This window comes from Odocoileus virginianus, chromosome 3 (assembly GCF_023699985.2).
Source record: "Odocoileus virginianus isolate 20LAN1187 ecotype Illinois chromosome 3, Ovbor_1.2, whole genome shotgun sequence".
In the NCBI taxonomy this organism is placed as follows: Eukaryota; Metazoa; Chordata; class Mammalia; order Artiodactyla; family Cervidae; genus Odocoileus; species Odocoileus virginianus.
This window is the reverse complement of record NC_069676.1, coordinates 5,264,196-5,285,454: the sequence shown is the minus strand read 5'-3', so window position 1 is coordinate 5,285,454 and position 21,259 is coordinate 5,264,196. Positions and strand designations below refer to the sequence as shown.

At 53.0% G+C, this 21,259-nt stretch overlaps 2 protein-coding genes across 4 annotated transcripts; one reads left to right on the top strand and one right to left on the bottom strand.

The window, feature by feature from the left end:
* Positions 1 to 2,771: 2,771 nt before the first annotated feature.
* Positions 2,772 to 11,908, bottom strand: USHBP1 (USH1 protein network component harmonin binding protein 1). Its single transcript, XM_020880540.2, has 12 exons — positions 11,339 to 11,908; positions 11,097 to 11,245; positions 10,454 to 10,877; positions 7,257 to 7,382; positions 6,986 to 7,122; positions 6,673 to 6,813; positions 6,222 to 6,395; positions 5,324 to 5,573; positions 4,474 to 4,695; positions 3,612 to 3,718; positions 3,288 to 3,410; positions 2,772 to 3,032 (listed from the first exon to the last, which is right to left on the bottom strand). The coding sequence occupies exons 1-12, from the start codon at positions 11,390 to 11,392 to the stop codon at positions 2,843 to 2,845; spliced, it is 2,097 nt and encodes a 698-aa protein (XP_020736199.2). The 5' UTR covers positions 11,393 to 11,908; the 3' UTR covers positions 2,772 to 2,842.
* A 3,176-nt stretch (positions 11,909 to 15,084) lies between these two features.
* BABAM1 (BRISC and BRCA1 A complex member 1) lies at positions 15,085 to 20,929 on the top strand. 3 transcript variants are annotated; one of them, XM_020880552.2, is made up of 10 exons: positions 15,099 to 15,193; positions 15,563 to 15,659; positions 16,033 to 16,384; positions 16,983 to 17,041; positions 17,617 to 17,737; positions 17,821 to 17,899; positions 18,180 to 18,204; positions 19,109 to 19,238; positions 19,418 to 19,504; positions 20,443 to 20,929. In XM_020880552.2, the coding sequence occupies exons 3-10, from the start codon at positions 16,091 to 16,093 to the stop codon at positions 20,644 to 20,646; spliced, it is 999 nt and encodes a 332-aa protein (XP_020736211.1). In that variant the 5' UTR covers positions 15,099 to 15,193; positions 15,563 to 15,659; positions 16,033 to 16,090; the 3' UTR covers positions 20,647 to 20,929. The 3 variants fall into 3 exon arrangements, with proteins under 3 accessions (XP_020736206.1, XP_070318311.1, XP_020736211.1); XM_020880547.2 differs by lacking the exon at positions 15,563 to 15,659 and having other exon boundaries at positions 15,085 to 15,193; XM_070462210.1 differs by lacking the exons at positions 15,563 to 15,659; positions 20,443 to 20,929 and adding an exon at positions 19,871 to 20,427 and having other exon boundaries at positions 15,085 to 15,193.
* Positions 20,930 to 21,259: the final 330 nt, after the last annotated feature.

The window sequence follows — 21,259 nt, the reverse complement described above, 5'->3', positions numbered from 1 at the left end:
CCCTGCCTTGGCCTAAGCTGGACACTCGGACACGTGGCTGGGCCTCTGAGGGCTGCAGGCAGGAGAAAAGGGTCCTCTGCCCCCGCGGGTTCCTACACCCTCCTCTCTCAGGAAGGGTCCTTGAGAAAAGCCATTCCCCTCTCCAGTTGACGTCTGAGGGACATCCTCCCTGGCAAGGGCTGGAGATGTTTGGAGATCTTGCAGCAGTTAAGAGGATACCAAGATTCTGGAGAACCCAGGCAATGGATGCCCAGCCCTGGGCCTCTGGGCCTCCTGGGAGGGTGTGGCTGGGTGTGAGGGGGGAGGGAGGTTTTTGCAAGTACAGAAAGCAAGAAGCACTAGGGTTAGACACGAGGAAGGACTTTCCAAGGGTCTGACTGGAGTGGAGTTCTCTGCCCCATAACCTGAGTTGGGCTTGAATGGTTAAAGAGGACCCTTTAGGTCCTGGCAGTGCAGTGGTTAGGGCTCCGTGCTTCCACTGCAGGGGACATGGGGTCGATCCCTAGTCAGGGAATTAAGATCTCAAATGTCCCAAGTAAAGATATCGCCTGCAGCAACCAAGACCCGGGTCAGCCAAATATTTTTTTTTAAAAAGAGAAAGGACCCTTTGGTTCTGTGGCCTGGGAATGGGGGGCACTAGCTGGGTATTTGGGGTGACGATGGGTGTCTAGGTCCCTGGTCTAAACTTTCTAGGATCCTCGATGGGGGGGAGACACAGAGGTGGGTGTCTCAGAGATGAGAGCCAGAGACTTGTAAGGAAGAGAAGGCTCAAGGAGTCAGAGAGGGCCCGGAGAAGGGAAGGGACAGGGAACTGGAGTTTGAGGGACACAAGCCTAGGGGAGGGGTCCGGTGGAAGACTGGAAGAAGGTCTGCCACAGATCCTGGAACTTCGAGGTGATCCAACCTTTGGGGGGCCACCCCGCCTCAGCCCAGGAGCTCTATCGCCCCTGCAGTCCCTGGAGGCCCGGGTGGGGGGGTAGTGCTGAGGTCCGGCCCCGCCCCACCTGACCCCTGCCCGCGGCCCCGCGGTGACATTTGACCTTGCAGAGGCCGCGACCAGGGACAAAGAGGCCTGGGCCCATCTGCTGCGGGGCACCCGTGGGAACAGCAAGACCCGGCTCCCGGTGGCCTGGGAACCTGCCCCCGCCCCCCAACGGCGACCTCAGCTCTCGCTCCCACCGCCGGCGTGAACTCCTTCCCCACCTTCCAACAGGTGACCTTGTCTCCTCTCGGCCCCACCCCCGCACGGGCAACCTAGTGAGACTCGGGGCTAAGGTCACTCTTAGATTCTTAGGGAGGGAGACGGACGAGAGGGTCGTACAGTCGGGTCCTCTGCCGAGATAAGGGCGACCTTGCCCGCCTGAGTTTCCCTGCTTTCTGCAAAGCCTGCCTCGGTCCGGAGATTGTGTTTATGGTTCGAAGGTCACCAGCCCCCAGCGCTGGCCCGAGGCTCCTGTGGATCCGGAGGACCAGGTTAAGTCTCGGCGGCTGACTAGCGCCGACCTCAGGTCAGCCTTGCCCTGCCGGCGAGAGGCAGCTGCGCCGCGCACACACCTGCACAGGTGCTGCCTGAAACCCCCCCCCCCCCCCGAACCTCACCCCTACCAGGCTGGGAATGAAAATCTATCTAATCCGCGTCTTGAATTTCAGCTGCCACCCAGGAGGGGACAGCTGGCCACTAATCCGAGGCGTCTGGGTCGAGCCTAACCCCCCCTTTCCCAACTCTGCCAGACTCCGCTGGAAGGGCAAGGGGCGTGGTCTATGTAAATAAGATGCTAATCACTTGCCCGCTATTAATCTGACACTGGCACCTCCCAGAGTTCCCATCTCCTGCAGGTAAAACTGGCAACTTCTCAGACTAGCCAGGAGCCATCCAGACGCTCTAGGGCAGTGTACTTCTTTGCCCACCGTTACCAAACCTGATTTCCTCAACAACAGCTGTATGACCCCCCTGAGATCTCTCTTGCAGAGTTTCTTCCCTTTGCCCACCACCCTAAAGCCCTTTACCTTAGGTCCACATTCTTTGAATGCAAGTTCTAAGGCCACTTCTGATTCCCCCTTCCCCCTTCCTCCACTCGGAGCAATGCTCTTCCAGCTTGTGTTCCACGTGCTGAACTGTTAAGGCCTCAGTCTTCCTTCTGGGTTATGGGTATCTTCTTGGGAACATACTTCAGACCAAGCCTAGCATTTCCTTGGGAAGTGGGTGGGCAGGGGAAAGTGTGCCCTGCCCCAGTGGACACCCTGCTGGGCTTCTGGAGACAGATAGGAAAGAAAGGAAAGGAAAGTGAAGTCGCTTGGTTGTGTCCCACGCTTTGCGACCTCATGTATTGCAGCCTCCCAGGCTCCTCCGTCCATGGGATTTTCTAAGCAAGAGTACTGGAGTGGGTTGCTGTTTCCTTCTCCAGGGGATCTTCCCGACTCAGGGATTGAACCCGGGTCTTCCGCATTGCAGGCAGACACACTTTACCATCTAAGACACAAGGGAAGCCCTGGAGACAGATAAGGGTTGGAATTTCAGCTCTGGCTATGTAACCTCACTGAACCCTGAATGCCCCCAGCCAGTCATGGGAATCCTGTCTCCACAGCCCAGGTTGCTTCTTCCATGACCCTTCTGACATGTCTCTTCGCATGCCATATGGTATCAGACCAAATATACCGAGTCTTTCTCAAGTGCCAGCCCCCTCCCCATCAAACCCCAGACACTCAGGTATATCAGCCCTCATCACACAGAACATGCCTCAACATGCAAAGTCATGCCACATGACACAGTGTCTCTCCAGAAGAGTTTATGATGTGACCTGTCACAAGTATCTGGCACGTCCAGACATGGCCAGGTTCAGGCCTAGAGAAAGGTCTCCCCAGGCCGGGAAGGCGGGCAGGGAAGTCTCGATCTCCCCAGGGCCTTTTCGGTGGCTTCTAGCACGGCCAGCTCCTCTGCCTGTCGGGCCTCCATCAGTGTCATCTGCTGCTCCAGCTTCCGCCGTTGCTCTTCCTGCTTCCGGTGGGCACCTCGGAAAGCCATGACCAAGGTGCTGGAGGGAGAAGGAGGCTGAGCCAGGAAACAGCCCCCCATTCCACCCGGGACAGGGGCTATGTACTCCCAGCCCCGGACAGGAAGTCTTTGAGATTGAGTCTTCCGGGGGACCTGGCATCGCTCAGCAGGGGCTGACACACATCAGGCACCAGAGGAGGTGTGGAATGGGTTGAACCTGCCACCCACCTTAGGGGGGGAAGCTGTGGCCCTGAGAGAGCCAGGGATGCCTCTGAGGTTACACAGAGAGACCCACCTGTGAGCTTTGCATAAATCACTGTTCAGCTCAGTACTCTGAGCACGTCTGGCTCGTCCCTTCCGAGCCACCTCTTCTAGCTCTTCCCGCAGAGACTGCAGCTGCTCCCGCAGGCCCAGAGCCCTGGTACAAGGGTGGGGAGAGAGGAACTCACAGACATAGCCACTCCTGTCTGCCTTCCCCACTCCCACCCACCTGCCCACATGTTTCCATGTGAATACAACGGTACACGAAGTCCTCCACTGTACGCATCACCCCAGTGGGCTCTCACATATTACCCCCAGCCAGGCCACACACACCCCAGCACCGTATCCAGGCACACACCGAGTGAGTGATGCTGACAGTTCCTGGGTCAGTTCTTCTGGGTCCTGCACTTTGCTCACTTGGCCTCCATCAGTACCCCTGCTGCCACCAGGGGCGGCAGGAGGACCCTGAGGAAGGCAGAAGGGAGGGTAGTGACACTGACCTCGGCTGAGAGTGTGTTCAGCCCAAGCTAGACACTGAAGTCATCACAGACTGTGGTGGCTACAGTGCCTGCTCTCACAGAGCCCCCAGTCTTATGAGACACCCCAATAAGGATACAGTTGTTCCCTAACAAGGGAAATAACAAGAGATCTCATTTTCAGGCAGTTCAGGAGGACTTCCTAGAGGAGGTGATGTCTGAGCTCAGACCTATAGGATGTCAAGGACTCAGTTAGATAAAGAGGAAAGTGACTGGTGTTCCTGGCAGGGGCGTAGCACTTAGAAAGGCATGGAGGTAGAAGAGATGATTCAAAGGAGGGTTCCAGGAGCCTCTAAGGCTTTAAACAAAGGATAGATATGATTAGACAGTAGGGGCAAGAAGGAAAGCCTCAGGGAGTAAGCTGGAGCCAAAATTTAGGAAAATATGAAGCATGGAGTGGAGCTGCTGGAGTGGGGAACGGGAAGTATGAATAGCCTGGGGGTGGGAAGTAGAAGGGACAGGTGTGAGTGGGAGACACTAAATCCCTTGGGGCTTATTGGGCTCAATACACTCAAAGAAAGAAACTCTGAAGTACAAGTGTGAACTTTCACATGCATTTTTACCATTCAACTCCTTTTTTGGTGCAGAAATGGAAACTGAGGCTCAAAGGAGGCTAGGATTAACCAGGACCACATATCCAGTAGTATACTGCTATCCCTACCAGGCCAAGGCAGGGTAACTCACCTGGGACCACTCCTCCTCCTCTCCGCTGCTCCCACCTCCACTGCTGTCTCCACCACTGCTGTTGGCCCCGCCAGTCCGAAGCTGTGCCCGCTCCCAGCGCAGCTGCTCCAGCAGGAGCACATGGGCTGGGCCCTGGGCTCGGAGGGCAGCCTCCCGCAGTTCCAGAGCCCGCTTTTCCCGCCGCACCAGCTGTAGCCGCAGCATCAGGTCCGCCAGAGTCTCCTGAGAGACCAAGGAGAGGGTAGAAAATTTGTGCCTTGAAGGTCAACTGTTGAGAAAACCAAGCCTCTAGGAGGTGCCCACTGAGGGCTGCTCAGGCAAGAATCCTAACCCTTCCCTTGATCTTGCATGATGGGAAATATCCTTCCATAAAAACTACAGCTGTAGAAATAGACATTCAGAGAGAGCAAGTGTCTTAGACAAAGTCAAGTAGCAACTCAATGGTAGTGTCTGGAGTTTCTCCAAATTCTGAACCTCAGCTCTTTCATGTGTGTGATAGCTGCTCAGTCGTGTCTGACTCTTTTGCCACCCCATGAACTGTAGCCCGCCAGGCTCCTCTGTCCATGGAATTCTCCAGGCAAGACTACTGGAGTGGGGTCCCATTCCCTTCTCCAGGGGATCTTCCTGACCCATGGATCGAACTCGTGTCTCCTGCATTGGCAGGCAGATTCTTTACCACCTCAGTCACCAGAGAAGCCCCCAGCTCTTTCATGCCAGGTTACAAATTTCAAACAATATCCAGGAAAACTTTCCCTTACTACCTGGTCCCCTCATCACATCTCACTCAGACTCAGCAACAGATTTGGTCCCACCAGGAAAGACTGACACAGTGACCACAGCCCATGTGTACCCGTGTGGCCGCCAGGTCCTGCTGGATCTGCATCTTCTCCAGCCGGGGCAGGGCTGGGCCAGGCTGGGTCCCCAGAATGGCCTGCACCATGGCTTCTGCATGGGGCACGGTAGATATGGGCACCCAGGTGGAGCCAGGTTCGGGGGGAATCTTGACCAGAGCACGGCGTTCCTGGAGACGCTGAACATAGCCCAGGAGCTGGGTAGCCACCTCCTGTGATGTGGGCCTATCCACACTGCTGCCTTCGGGACTGCAGAAAACAGAAGAGACCTCTGTTAACACTGGTCAGCATGGCTGTACTAACTTCATAGCAATCCTGGGGGGCTTTGTCATCTTCCATCTTACTGACAATGATGGTTCCTTCCTATGCCATCTGTGGTAGGCATGGTCAAACTAACACAGTGGGCATCATAATGTAAACCCATATGGGCAACACCAGCCCACTGATGATCATTCATCATTCATCATTCATCAATGATGAATGATGAATGATGAATGAATGCCACCATGCCAATGGACACAGTCACTCACACCATCATGGGGAAGCCATCACACCAACTCAATGAGCACCATTGCTTACCTGCCAACCCTGTTATGCAGCATTATGACAACCCCTATGGGTACCAGCATCATGCCAACCCCGTTAAGCACCATAATGCCACCTAGTCACTGGGCACCACCATCCATCTTCATGCCACCCTGGTGGGTCCTATACCAACCCCAATGGCTGTTACCACCATGTCAACTTTGCTGAGTAGAAACCAGCCAACTCCAGCAGGCCTAATGCCAAGCATAGGAGCCATGCCAACCCCCAATATAGGGCCAGTGCTGGGAGCCCCATTCTGCAACCAGAGCCCCACTCACTGGCCCACCCAGTCCCCAGGGCTCCCAAGGGTACCTTGGATATGGATCCTGCAGTGTCACTCCATCCATGGCAGCCTTCTCCTGGGCTAGGAGCCTCTGAGCTTCCTTCTCAGCTGCCTCCAAGTCATCCATGAAGGCTTCTTTTCCAACTCCTGAGTCTGCCTCCCGGAGAGTGAGTAAGGCTCCATATGCCTCCTCACAGTGTTCACTGTGGGACAGCAGTTCTGAGCACTCCAGCATACCCACCTTGCTATGTAGGTGACATCCCCACTTGCTCCTGGATCCCTCACTGCTCCTCCTAACCCCAACCCTGGGAGTTTGTAAATTCCTTCAGCACTCTTGGACGAAAATTGCCTTAAGTTAATTTCCACGGCCAGGGCAAATACTTTTCTGAGAGGGCTCTGTCTCTCTCTGGGGATTAAGACTATCCTCTGAGGATGTCCATTTCTTTCCCAGGCAGTGAATCACGGGTGGGGTGCACTGACCTATACTGCAAGGCCAGACGCAGGGCAGTGGCCTCAGCCTCCCGCTGACCCAGCTGCATGCTGAGGCCCTCACACCGGCCCTTGTACTCCTGCAGCACAGCTGACAGCAGGCGGTTGAAGCATTTGAGCTTCTCAGTGTTCCTGCCTCCAGAGGTGGGGAAAAGGGAAAAGTGAGGGACTTTGAAGGGCAGTTAGGACACCGCTGATCTCCACCCTTCCCCATCCCTCCCCCACTCCAGCTCCAGACTGCTGGCTTTATATCCCAGCTGGGAGGCACCAGTGCCCTTATGAGCTCAGCATTTGTGACTCTTACCCTCGGAGTTGCTCCATCTGGGCTTCCATGATGTGCATCTCAGGAGCAAGGGGCTGGGTTGGGAGAGACCCAAGCATCTGGGTGCTGGAATCACTCTGCAGGCGCCGGAGCAGGGGGTGAGGCCGGGAGAAGGGATCCTGTCAAAAAGAGGTGACTTGATTCACCCAGAATTGTCATTGAGAGCCCAGCATCATGAGTTTAGGCTTGAGTCTCATGGCCCCAAACCCTAAGGATCTAATACAGACCACGGTTTTTAGCTTCACACACTCACCTGTGAGCCCCAGGTCTCTCCATCAGCCCCAGAGCTGCTGGAACCACTACCTGAGCCACCTGCTTGGTCACAGGAAGGAGGTGGAAAGGGCTCCAGCCTCAGCAGGGAATCCTGCAGCTCCTGGACCTTCGGGGAAATGGGGAATGTAAGGCCGGGGTGGCTCCAACCACCTGCCATTCTTCCCTAAGACCTGTTCTTGGAGCAGTGGCAAGAGCACCGGCTGGAAGGTAGGACCCCCCCCCACCCCGAGATTCTCATCCTGTACAACCTTCTTGTACAACCTTGGGCAAGTCGTTCAGCCATGACTTGTTGGTCAGGCATTCAGTCATGCAGTCCCTGAATCAAGACTTCTCTTTCCAGATGTCCAACGGGTACATGAAAAGATGCTCATCATCACTAATCTTTGCATGCGTGCATGCTCAGTCACTTCAGCAGTGTCTGACTCTTTGTGACCCTATGGACTGTAGCCTGCCAGGCTCCTCTGGCATGAGAGTCCATGGGATTCTCCAGGCAAAAAAAAAAAGAAAAGGTACTGGAGTGGGTTGCCACGCTCTCCTCCAGGGGATCTTCCCAGCCCAGAGGTCGAACCCGTGTCTCCTGTGGCTCCTGCATTGCAGGTGGATTCTTTACTGCTGAGCCACTGGGGAAACCTCACTAATCCTCAGGAAAATGCAAATCAAAGCCACAATGAGATACCACCTTACATCAGATAGAATGGCAAGCATCAAAAAGACAAGAAATTGACTTCCCTGGCAGCCCAGGGGTTAGGACTCCGAGCTTCCACTGCAGGAGGCACGGGTTCAATCACTGGTTGGGGGAACTAAGATCCTGCATGCCTTGCCGAGTGGCGCGACCAAAAGAAAAAAAGAATGCAAGAGATAAGTGTAGGCGAGGATGTGGAGAAAAGAGAACCTTCATGCACTGTTGTTGAGAATGTAAATGGGTGCAATCACTATGGAAAAAAGTATGGCAGTTCCTCAAAAAATTAAAAATAGAATGACTATATGAAACAGCAATTCCATTTCTGGGTATTTCTCTGAAGGAAACCAAAATGCTAACTCGAAAAGACATCTGCACCCGCATGTTTGTTGCAGCATTATTTACAAGAGCCAAGACACAGAAGCAACCTAAGTGTCCACCAATGGATGAATGGATAAGATGTGGTAAATATATTTAGAGAATGAAATATTATTCATCTGTAGAAAAGGAATCTTGCCATTTGGAACAATATAGAAGGACCTCAGGGTTTCCCCAGTGGCTCAACAGTAAAGAATCTGCCTGCAGTGCAGGAGCCGCAGGAGATGTGGGTTCGATCCCTGGGTTGGGAAGATCCCCTGGAAGAGGAAATGGCAACCTACTCCAGTGTTCTTGCCTGGAGAATCCCATGGACAGAGGAACCCGGTGGGCTACACAGTCCATGGGGTCACAAAGAGTTGGACACAACTGAAGTGACTTAGCACACACTCAGAAGGACCTTAAAGGTACTATGCTAAGTGAAACAAGTCAGCCAGATAAAGACAAATAGTACATGATCTCACTTATATGTGGAGTCTAAAATAAAACAAGGGAGTTCCCTGGTGATCCAGTGGTTAGGACCTAGTGCTTTCACTGCTGTGGCCTGGAGTTCAACCCCTGGTCGGGACCAGGTCCACCAAGCCATGCAGCAGGGCACAGATAGATAGATAGACAGATGATAGGTTAGAATTTTTAAAAAATGAACTCACAGATACAGGGAACACATTGGTGGTTGCCAGGGTTGGGGGGAGGGGTCAGGGGGGTAAAACTTTTTTAAAAAGACTTCTCTTTCCCAGCTGAGAAATGGGCTCCGCTCCTTGCGCTGGGCTTCCGCAGCCCAGGTCTCACCATCTGTGTCCCTCCTGCCCTGACATCACCTGGGCTCTGGACCCAGACATAAAACTGTCCCTTTAATAGCCCCATGTGGGTGGTTCATGGCATCTTGAGCTGATTAAGGCCTAAGGGCTCTCGTCTCCCTTCCTCCAAACCTGCCCCTCCCACAGGCTCCCTATGTCTCACTTCCAGTCCCTAAGGCTCCCAATCCAGGTCTCATCCTCAGCCCCTCTCTAGCTTTCACATCCCACCTGCCAGCTCCATCTTCAGCATCCCCGCTGAATCTGCCCAGTTCTCACCTTCTCCACACCTTTGCCACCTCCTCGATCTCCAAGATTCCACCTTCTCCCTCCACAAGCTGTTCCTCACAAAGTCGCCAGAGGGCGCCTGTGAGCACCTGCATCAGGTCTCCACCCTTGTTTGCTCAGAGCCCTCCGTGCCTCCCACCTCACTCAGAGCAAAAGTTCAAATCCTCCCTGAGGCCCACAAGGCCCTCCGGGATCTGCTCCCATCACCTCGGTACCCTTGTCTCCTCCTGCTCAGCCCCATACTGGCCTCCTCACTGTTTCTTGAACACACGAATCGCACTCCAACCTCCAGCCTTTGCATATACTGTTCCTTTTGCCTAAAATGCTCTTCCCCAGTTCCTTACATGGTTCCTCCCTTGCCTCCTTGTGGCCTTTATTCAAGTGTCATTTCTTCGGTGGGCCTCTCTGATCCTCTTAACTAAAGTTGCGAGGGACCTTTGTCTCTTTGGGGTTGGCCGACAAAGGTCCAAACAGTCAAAGCTATGGTTTTTCCAGTAGTCAATTATGGATACGAGTGTTGGACCATAAAGAAAACTGAGCGTCAAAGAACTGATGCTTCTGAACTGTGGTGTTGGAGAAGACTCTTGAGAATTCCTTGAACAGCAAGGAGATCAAGCCAGTCAATCCTAAAAGAAATCAGCCCTGAATACTCATTGGAAGGACAGATGCCGAAGCTGAAGCTCCAATACTTTGGCCATCTGATACAAAGAGCTGACTCATTGGAAACGACCCTGATGCTGGGAAAGATTGAAGGCAGGAGGAGAAGAGGGTGACAGAGGATAAGATGGTTAGATAGCATCACCAACTCAATGGACATAAGTTTGAGCAAACTCTGGGAGATGGCAGAGAAGACAGAGAAGCCTGGCATGCTGCAGTCCATGGGGTTGCAAAGAGTTGGACACAACTGAGCGACTGAACAACAGCAAGGCAAGTCAAGGCTCCAAGAAATCTTCACAAATGAACAAATGATTCAATGTGTCTTATGCCAGGCCTGCCTCCCTCCCACCAGGCATGCCTGGGTGGCAGGCCTGCCCTGCTCACCTCTCTCTGCAGCATCTCCTTCTCAGCCTGGAAGGCCTTCAGGGAGTTCTGTGTGCGGATCAGCTCATCCTCCCGGCTGCCCAGGGCCAAACGCAGCCAGGCATTCCTTTCAGCCAATCTGGCTGCCTCCCGCTGGCAGCTCCCAGCCCCCTCCTGCTCCAAACAGGGCTTTGGTGCCCCCTGGCTTCTGTCCTTTGCCTCCACTGGCCCAGGACAGTTTGGGGGACGGTGGCGCCAGGCAGCAGCAGCTGCTTCCAGAGAGCTCAGCGCTTGCTGGAGAGTCTGAAATACATCAGGTCCAGAGGGGACGCTCTCCCCATCCTGTGGGGCTGCCTCTGGGGCCTGGTGGGTTTCCTCATGGGGCCGCCCCTCAGGGGCTGGGGCTGGTCCCCTGCTAGAGTCCCCATCAACTTCTTTGTCAGTCCTGCGAAGAGGTGAAGGATGGAAATTTCTGGAAATGGGGTCACCTGGGATAGCTAACACACAAAGGGTTTGTTACAAGGCTAGCACTGCATCATACAGGGCCTTGAAAGTCAGGCCAAGGGCAATGGGAGCCATGGCATGTGTGTGAGTCGGGGAGGGACATAAAAACCATCTATGGGTGGGAAAGATGTGCCAGGCCTGCAGACCAAGTGGGCCTTACCTGCTCTCCAAGCCCTGCCCTTTGGCCTCCACCTCAGGGCCCAGCAGTTCCAGCTTGGCGCTATCTTGAGATGCCACAGGGCCTGGCTCAGAGCTCCCACTGGCTGCCTCAGCCTCCTCTGAACTCTCTGCCACAGGGTCCAGCTCACCCTGCAAATGATCCCCAGGGCTGAGCTCTGAACCAGGCAGATCTAGGTGCTGGGATCTTGCAGGGTTGGGTGTGGCAGGGAGGGGAACACTTACGGGCAGAGCGTGTCTCCCTCGCCGGCTTCGGGGCCGTGTGGCCCTGGCACTCATTGTTATCCAGAAATCAGTGTCTTCTGAATCCTCCTTTATCCTCACCCACTAAAACTACAACCTGATTTCAGCTCAAAGCAAATGACAACCTTAATTTCCTCTTCTGTGAAATGGGCATTGATTTCACTTCTCCAAAAGGATCTTGAGTTATTAATGTGGATTTGGCGCATTTGAATGCCTCCCTTGATGGTCAGCTCACTACCTCTCAAGGTTGCCCTGACCTCTTCCTTCGTTTCTGTCTCCTTTATTTTCCTCTCTCTCTTTGATCCCTTGCCTCCCCTATCTGGGCTTGGGAGGAGGAGTTCAACTGTCCTCTCTTCTCCCCAGGGCTCTCCTGAACCAGAGATTCTAATCCTGGGATTTGGTTCCCTCAGCCCGCTCTACTTCCCTGTTCTCTTGGGGGGTACCTTGGTCAGAAAACCAAGTCCCTGGACATTCTTGGGGTCACTCTGACCACTGCCCGCTCAAGCTTGGGCTGGCCAAGGCCAGCTTGGGAGGGGCCGGGAAACAGGAAGCCTCCTTCCCTGGCCATGTGACTTGCTATTGTGTAGTTTCCTCTTCAAGGACAGCGGCTTCCTCCAGCCCTAGCAACAGGACACATGTCCAGCTCCCAAGATGCCCGTCCCTCCTCGCCTCTGCTCCCAAGGCCATGGCTCCTCCAACTCTGACCCTGAGATTTTATCTCTTGGAAGCTAGAGTGCTCCTCTGGGCTGATGCTCTTCACTTGGCCTCTGACTGTCCCTTAAGCGTCAGCGTTCTCGTTCCACTTCAAGTCACAGACAGATCTGGGGTTGGTCCCCCTGAGCAAGCGATGGTCCCTTCTGAGCCCCAGTTTCTTTGTCTTCCTTCAGTGTCACGGGAGGTTTTTGTTTTGTTTTTTCAAAACAAAAAAATTTCTTTTGAAATATAGCTGATTTACAATGTTGTATTAGTTTCAGGTATGCAGCCATTATTCTTTCTTTTAGAATATTGCAAATTCTTTTTTATCCCTTCTCAGGTCCTTTCCATTATAGGATTACAAAATACTGAATATAATTCCCTGTGCCTTTTGTAGGTCCTCGTTGTTTATTGTATATAGTGTGTACCTCTTAATCTCAAACTCCTAATTTATTTCTCCCCCAGCTTTCCCTTTGATAACTATAAATCTGCTTTCTTATGTCTGTGAGTCTATTTCTGTTTTGTAAATAAGATCATTTGTATCATTTTCCCCCAAATTTAACTGCACACCTTGTATTTTATTTTTAAAATAAAAAAGTTTATTTATTTATGGCTATGCTGGGTCTTCATTGCTGCGTCAACTTTTTCCTCGAGTTGTGGTGAGCGGGGATACTCTCTGTTTGGGGTATGCGGGCTTCTCATTGCCATGGCTTCTCTTGTTGCGGAGCAGTTTCGAGGCACACAGGCTTCAGTAGTTGCAGCGCATGAGCTCAGTAGTTGTGGCTCCTGGGCTCCAGAGCACAGGCTCCGTAGCTGTGGAGCATGGGCTTAGTTGCTCCACAGCATGTGGATCTTCCTGGACCAGAGATTGAACCAATGTCCCCTGCATTGACAGGCAGATTCTTTACCACTGAGCCACCAGGGAAGCCATGTATCATTTTTTAAGATTCCACATATAAGTGATATCCCTGGAGAAGGACATGGCAACCGACTCCAGTATTCTTGTCTGGAAAATCCCATGGACAGAGGAGCCTGGCGGGTTACAATCCATGGGGTCACAAAGAGTCAGACACAATTGAGCAACTAAACAGCAGTATAAGTGATATTATATATTTGTCTTTGTCTGACTCGCTTCATGCAGTATGATAATCTCTAGGCCCGTCTCTGTTGCTGCAAATTTCTTTCTGTTTTGTGGCTCAGTAATATTCCTATATATATATATATATAGTATATTGTATATATTGTACACATTGTATATAGATACATGTATATGTATATATACCTCTATGTGCTTAGTCACTCAGTCGTGTCTGACTCTTTGTGACCCCTTGGACTGTAGCCCGTCAGGCTCCTCTGTCCATGGGCATTCTCCAGGCAAGAATACTGGAATGGGTTGCCATACCCTCCTCATATACATACACACACACACATATATGTGTATTTATATATATATATATATGAAATGTGTGTGCATGTGTGTGTATGTGTATACATATATATGTATATGTATACATATATATGCATATATGTTTGCATATATATACATTTGCACATGGTCAGGCACCATCAGAGAACTGAATCATAAGGCGCCCTCCTTGTTCCCTGCTGCCTCTCTGACCTCCCCATCTCTGGTTCCTCTGTTTCTCCTCCATAAATGCTGAATTCCTCAGATCCCAGATGATTCCTGCATCCTGTTCATTTTCCCTGCATCCACCTCTAAAGGGCCTCTTTCGCATCTCCATCCGCAGTCAGCGCTCAAGCCTCCCTCCCCAAGGTGGACGCCAGCCCAGCCCCCTCCCAGGGCTCCCAGGACCCAGAGACAGATCTCACTGTTCACCTCCCTGGCTCACACACCCTCCGTGGCTCCCCACCGCCCTTGGGAAACATTTCATGCTCTTCAGCCTGGCATTCAAGGTCTTCAATAAAATCATGCATGCGGGTGGCACCAGTGTGTACTCCCGTCTCTAGCCACGATAACCTCTTCCACGAACAGCTGAAGCTTCTCAATTCCCTCACACCCTGGTGCCTTTGGCCATGCCTTAACCTTTGCCTGAAACACCCCTTCCTTGTGCATTTGACGTAAACTGTGCATAGCCTGGGGTAGTCTGAATCTTTCTGGTTCCACTGACAGACTCTACGAGGCTGAATCTTCCTACCTCCGTTCCCCCAAAGGTCGTAGCGAGAGAAGTTCGCAATTTTCTGACTTGAGGGTGAACTTTAAAATTCTCACTCTTAGCCTCTGTTCCAGCCACATTAACCGATGAGAGACAGCTCCAAAGCTCCTCAAAACCTACAATCTGTTGCCCAGGCGGTTCCTTCTGCCTGGAATGACCTTACCCCTCTTGTTTTTTCAGCAAATTCTCCCTCCTTCAAAGTTCATTTTACACAGCCCCTCCGGACTCTCTTTGAACCGGAGTTTAGCTGATGTGGGCAGGTTTAACAGATTTTAACAAGAAACTGAGGCTCAGTTTTTAGGTGGTTATGGAGCTGAGGGGAGAAGTGTGCATGAAGAAAGGAAGGGTGGCTTGAAATAGTTCTGGCTTGGCGTTTTTTTAATTTTTGCAAATATATGTAAAATAAGAAGCTTATTTAAATAATTGGGAGGGGCCTTGGGATCTGGACCACGCCCACCTCTGCCGCAAAATCCCCTCACTGAGGTTCGGTCAAGTCCATCAATCACCAATCAGCCCCTCCTCTTCTAAATCCCGCCCAATTCAGCCCCACTTTGTTTAATCACACGGTAACTAGGTCTTCTCCATCTTTCTGAGCCTTTCCTATTGTAAGTCTCACTCCACTCTGCCTCGATTCACCCTATCACGTCAGAAGGGCTGACCACCGTAATCTGAATCGGCCAGAAACATAAAAACTCCTCCTTGTCTCACTTTAGCCAATCGCATCCCAGATCCCGCCCCACTCGACTCCCACTCCAGCCTATCACAATCCAAACCCCGCCTCCTAGAACAGTCTCACCCTATCAGCTTCCAAGGCTCTCCAGCCTCGTCCCATTCATCTCTCCGCTCGGCTTTCGGCCGCTGAACTACAGTTCCCAGTAGGCGTGACGGCCGCACCGAACTACTTCCGGCTGCTAAAGATGGCGGCTTCCTAGCGGGTCAGCGGATGAGTAGGAAGGAGGCTCAGGCAACGGTGAGCAGAAGTTGGGTGGTGAAAGCGTGCGGGATCCGTCCTTAAAGGCCCACCTTCCTTAGCTCCAGAAATTCAGCCTCTCATTTGCTCTGAGGCTTCCGCCTTCAGCTCTCGTTTCTCCTGCAGTCTAGCCTCCATCTCTCTTGCTGCAGCTATGCTTTCCTTAGAGATTATGGGGGCTGCAAGGCGCTCAGAGATCATCCCCAGCAGCCCTCACCAATTGCCTAGACAGACAAACTGTTCCACTGGAGCCCCGTTTTTCCGCAAAGGAATTGCACACCTCTCCAGTGTGCAGACACCGCCTAAGCAGTCACTATGGAGGGGAGAACCCTAGAAGTTTGTATCCTTTATTCCCCAAGACATTTTCAGTTTCAGGTGGCAGAACCCCCAACTCAGTCTGGCTTAAGCAAAAAAGGGAATTTAGGCATAGCTGGATCCGGGCGCTGAGAAGTCTTTCATTTTCTGGGTGAGCATCACTTCAGGCAAGCTCTCTTTCCCCTCTTGGAAGCAAGAGAGGCTCCTAGCAGCTTTGGACTTGTATCCTTCCAGTACTGCAATTCGGAACTGCCCCTCTCTGGCATGTTCTGGGTCACGTCCTCATCTCTGAGCCATTCACAGTGGCCAGATGAGCACCCTAGCCAAAAGGGGGAGAGGAGGGGTTAGCTCTACGAAAAAAAAAAGGGGAGGCTGTTATCTCAAGTCAGAGTGGATGCTGGGTTGGTAAGTGTAAAAGGCACCCATCCTACAGATGAGGAAACTGAGTCCCTGAGCAGAGTGACTCCTATTGTTAGTAAGAGACTCATGACCTGTTCTGCTCAGTAACCACATGCTTTTAAAAGCCCTAAGGAAAGGATCCTGGCTTCCCTCATCCCTGCTGCATCCAGCCACTCCGGAGCCATGGAGGTGGCAGAGCCCAGCTGTCCCACGGAAGAGGAGGAAGAAGAGGAGGAGGAAGAGGAGCAGTCAGCTGAGCCCAGGCCCCGCACTCGCTCCAACCCTGAGGGGGCTGAGGACCGGGCGCTGGGGGCCCAGACCAGTGTGGGCAGCCGCAGTGAGGGTGAGGGCGAGGCGGCCAGTGCTGACGATGGGGCCACCAACCCTCCAGGAGCCGGTCCCAAGCCGTGGCAGGTACCTCCACCAGCCCCAGAGATCCAGGTGCGGACCCCAAGGGTCAACTGTCCAGAGAAAGTGGTAAGTGAGAGGCTTGGCCTGTGGCTTTGAGATGTTAGGGAACCTTGGGTTAAATGTCATTCTTTAGGATTCACTCTGGAAAACAGTCTCTTTCTATTAGTGTCCTAGGGCAGCTGGGCTTCCCAAGTGGCTCAGTGGTAAAGAATCCACCTGCCAATGCAGGAGATGCTGGTTCAATCCTTGGGTTTGGAAGATCCCTTGGAGAAGGGCATAGCAACTCACTCCAGTGTTCTTACATGGAGAATCCAATGGACAGAGGAGCTTGGAGGGCTACAGTCCATGGGGTCGTAAAGAGCTGGACACAGCTGAAGTGGATTCAGTAGCCCTGCGGCATGTGGGATCTTAGTTCCTTGACCAGGGGTCAAACCTTTGTCTGCTGCGCTGGAAGGCGGATTCTTAACTACTGGACCCCCAGGGAGGTCCCTCAGCTGCCTCCTTCTGGAGTGGATGGCTTGGCTGGGAACTGGGGCTCATCATATAGCCTTCTCCCATGGGGCTTCTTGGAGAGGGCCAGCAGAGTGGCATGGGGCCCTGCAGTGACATCCGGTTGCCAAGTACTGCTGGTCACAGCCCTCACTAGCCTCCAAATTTGTTGCAGATCATCTGCCTGGACCTGTCAGAGGAAATGGCGCTGCCAAAGCTTGAGTCATTCAATGGGTGAGAGGGGTTATTTGGGGGCTGGAGTTTGCCACCATGGCTGGGAGGAGCCCAGCCCCCAAAATGCAGGGTTGTCTCTCGAAGACTGACTCCTGGGTCCTGGAGGGATTGGAGAGTAGCCGTGATAACTGGTAATGTTACAGCTGCAGCCCACTGGGGTTCTGTTCTCAGCACTTGAGAGCTGTCACACTCCACCCATGTCACAGCCATGACTTGGAAACTCCGAGAAGCAAGGTGACTTTCTCAAGGCCTCCTGGCAAATGGGCAGAGCCAGATTCAGAGCGAGGCCTGGCTGACTCCAAAGTCCTGGCCTGTGAGCAGCTGAGTCTCACTGGGGTCAGGCAGCAGGGCCTGATCACAAGCCTACCTCCCCTTCCCTGGCATTCCTGATGATCCATGACTGAGCCAAGGTGGGGTGCCTTCTCTGGATCAGATGTGAAGCTCAGGCTGGCCAGAGGGACCCATTCAGTGAGGACAAAAGCTGGAGAGTCAGCTGGGCTGGGTTTGCAGCTGGGCTCTACCACCTGCCTGGCTGCGTGACCTGGGCCTTAACCACTGCCTCACTCTCACCCCAGCTCCAAAACCAACGCCCTCAATGTCTCCCAGAAAATGATCGAGATGTTCGTGCGGACAAAACACAAAATCGACAAGAGCCACGAGTTTGCGCTGGTGGTGGTGAACGATGACACGGCCTGGGTGAGGCTGGGGACAAGCCTGGCTCCCCTAGGGCCCCCCCAGGGCTGAGAGAGCACCGTGCTGAGTTTCAGTCTTCCCTGCAGCTGTCTGGCCTGACCTCTGACCCCCGTGAACTCTGCAGCTGCCTCTACGACCTGGAAACAGCTTCCTGTTCCACTTTCAGTATCCTTTCTATGCAGGGAAGAGAATGGCCCCAGTCCTGAGGGAAAGGGAGCTTTGAGTCACTGAGGGCCTTCAGGTCATCTGATGGCAGCCCTCTCTTTTATGATCTGTGCTGAGGGAAAACTAGCTCAGAGAGGGCAAGTGACTGGAACAGGGTCACATAGCATGCCTCCTGGCAGCCGGCTCAGAGGCATCTGTACTCTCCCAGCCTCTGGAGGAGGGAAGTTGCCCACCTCTGTCTACCCATGCACTGCTCTGCTCTCCTTAGCATTCTGACCAGATCTGGAGGGTCTCTTCAGCCTCATGTAAGTCCCCCATGGGGAAATTATTACTCACCTTTGAAGAGAAGAACCCCTTCTGGGTAAAAGCTCCAAACAGCCCAGAAATAGTCCTTTCGGGAGGCCGAAAGCCTTCCTTTCTCAGCCTTACCCCCTGGAACAGTTGCTTACTTACCTGTCTGAAAGCATTTTTGCAAAAGAGATTCTTTTTCACATCTTGCCCTCTGTGTTACTTTCTTTTTTTTCTTTCTAATTTACTTATGTATGTATTTCTTTTTGGCTGTGCTGGGTCTTGGCTTTCTCTAGTTGCAGTGAGCGGGCTTCTCATTGCGGTGGCTTCTCTTGTTCCAGAGCACAGGCTGTAGATGCAGAGGCTTTAGTAGTTGCAACTTGTGGGCTCTGGAACACGGGCTCTGTAGTTGTGGCGCTTGGCTATAGTTGCTCTGTGGCACGTGGGATCTTCCCAGACCAGGGATCCAACCAGTGTCCCTTGTAATGCAAGGCAGATTCTTAACATCTGAGCCACCAAGGAAGTTCCTCTGGGTTATATTCTGACAGCCCAGTGACCCGCCACTACTTTAACTGCAGGGCAGCAAACTTTTTCTTTAAAGGGCCAGATAGTACATTTTTGGCTCTGTAGGTCTTGTGGTCACTGTTGTGTTGATCAGACTCTGCTGTTGTAATCCGAGCAAGCTCTGGCTTTGGGGTCGGCAAAACCTCTGATGGAGCAGGAGAGGTCAGGGAGAAAGGTGAAGCTGGGAAGGTGCCGGGGCAGAGGGAACAGCATGGGGAAAGGCTCAGAGGCAACAGTGAACTTGGGAGGGGTCAGGTGGGACCTCACATACCCAGTGAGGAGCTGGGCTCTCCTGGGGGGACGAGAAGTTTGGGCCACCAAGGTGTACTCTGTCCATCCCCCCTTCGTGCTGCACAGCCAGCAGAAGACTGAGCTGCCAGTCACGGAGAACGTGCAGACGATCCCACCGCCGTATGTGGTCCGAACCATCCTGGTCTATAGCCGTCCACCCTGCCAGCCCCAGTTCTCCCTGACAGAGCCCATGAAGGTGAGTGAGACCTGGGAGAAGGATACCTGCAGCCAGCACGATGGTGGTTAGATACTAGGAGGGACTTCCTGACCATAGGTGCTGGGGTACCTAGAATCGGGTTCCCAGGATCTAGAGATTTGGGGTCATGGAGCCATAGGGTGACCCTAGTCCCAAAGACTACCTTTCTTCCCCTGCAGAAAATGTTCCAGTGCCCGTATTTCTTCTTTGATGTTGTTTACATCCACAACGGCGCTGACGAGAAGGAGGAGGAAATGAGCTGGAAGGTGAGAGGCCACCAGAGTGTGGGCGGAGGTCTCTGAACCCCCCTGCCCCAGCCCTAAGGGAAAGGAGGCCCTTTTCACTGAGGGCCGTCAGGGCATCTGATGCTCATCCCCTAGATTATGATCTGTGCTGAGGAAAAGCAGCCTCAGAGAGGGCAAGAAACCAGGCCAGGGTCACACAGCATGTCTCAGGCACAGTGGTACCTGGCAACAGGCTCAGAAGCACCTGTACTCCTATGGGGTCGGGAGGAGGGAAACCACCTGCCCCTGCCCACTCACACACTGCTCTGCCATTAGCCTTCTCCTTACCATTCCTGGCCCTTCTAATTCATGGTCAGTCAGATTCCAACATTTCCCACTTGTCTGCAGGGAACTAATGGGGCTGTTGGGACAGTGGCCCAGGAGCATGTAAGGTCCTACCCACCTCATCCCCAACATCCCCTGCTTCTCTCTCTTCCTGCTTGTTCTGTCTCTGTGCCCTCTGCCTAGAGCACACTTCCCTCCCTGCCTCCCCAGGCTCTGCTTGTCCTTTACATTCCAGCCCTGAACTCGTCATGGCATCTCGAGTTGGCCACTTATCTATCTCTCTGAGCCTCACTTGACCCAACCGTGAGCAGAGGGGGTTGACCCCAGCTCCTACTTATATGTCAGTACACAAACTGGAAGACCCTACTCTGAGAAGCCTTCCCTGCTCCTCTGGATAGATCAGCGTCAGGGGGCTGGGGGTCATGTGCTTCTCCAGACTAGGGGCTCCAGCTCTGAGACCCTTGGGGTGGGTGGGTGGCAGGAAATGTTTGCTTAATGTGGCAATAGTTTCTGCCTGGCAAACTCCTCTTCACCCTTCAGAACCCATCCCTGAGATCCCTCCTGGGAGGCCCTCCAAGACAGGGAGGGCTTGTCAGCAGAACATCTGCATGAACAGCCCTTCCTTGGCCCCACAGGACATGTTTGCCTTCATGGGAAGCCTGGATACCAAAGGTACCAGTTATAAGTACGAAGTGGCGCTGGCTGGGCCAGCCCTTGAGCTTCACAACTGTATGGCCAAGCTGCTGGCTCATCCACTGCAGCGGCCTTGCCAAAGCCATGCCTCCTATAGCCTGCTGGAGGAGGATGATGAAGCCGCTGAGGTTGAGGCCACTGTCTGAACCATCCCTGTACATCCAGCCTTCTTGTACAGTGAAACCCTTGGCATAGAACGCTGGTTCTCAAACTGGGCTCCCTAGGACCCCCAGAGGGGGTTCTAGGAAGTATCTGAGGCACCTGGGCAGCCCTGAAGGAACCCTAAGATTCCAGGAAGCATCCCAGGGACTCTAGACACCCAGTCCCCATGTTTCCCAGCTCATATCCCACTCCTAAGTTTTTCAGTTGTAATTTTTGTTGTGCTTTGTGTGATTTTTGTCATCAGAATAAAAATCTGAGACTCTCTAACCCAAGTCCACTGTTCATTGAAATCTTTTCGGTTGCAAGTGACAGAAAACCCACCCACTGAACTGAAAGGAGAATGGCTAGGTTCTTGTAGATAAGAAGCTAAGATGGAGCTTTAGGCTTGGCTGTATCCAGGCGCCCTGACATTGCTCTGGGAAGAGCTGAAACACCCTGCCTGGTTGGTTTTTAGTATGCCCTGCTTTCCTCCCAACCTGTGGAAAGGGGTAACATGGCTGACCACTCTGCAAATCCCAACCCAGGTGAAGTGAGGGCTCTCACAGCACCCCTTATGACAGGTCTTGCTTGGGTCAGTCATGGGCCAGAACTGTGGAA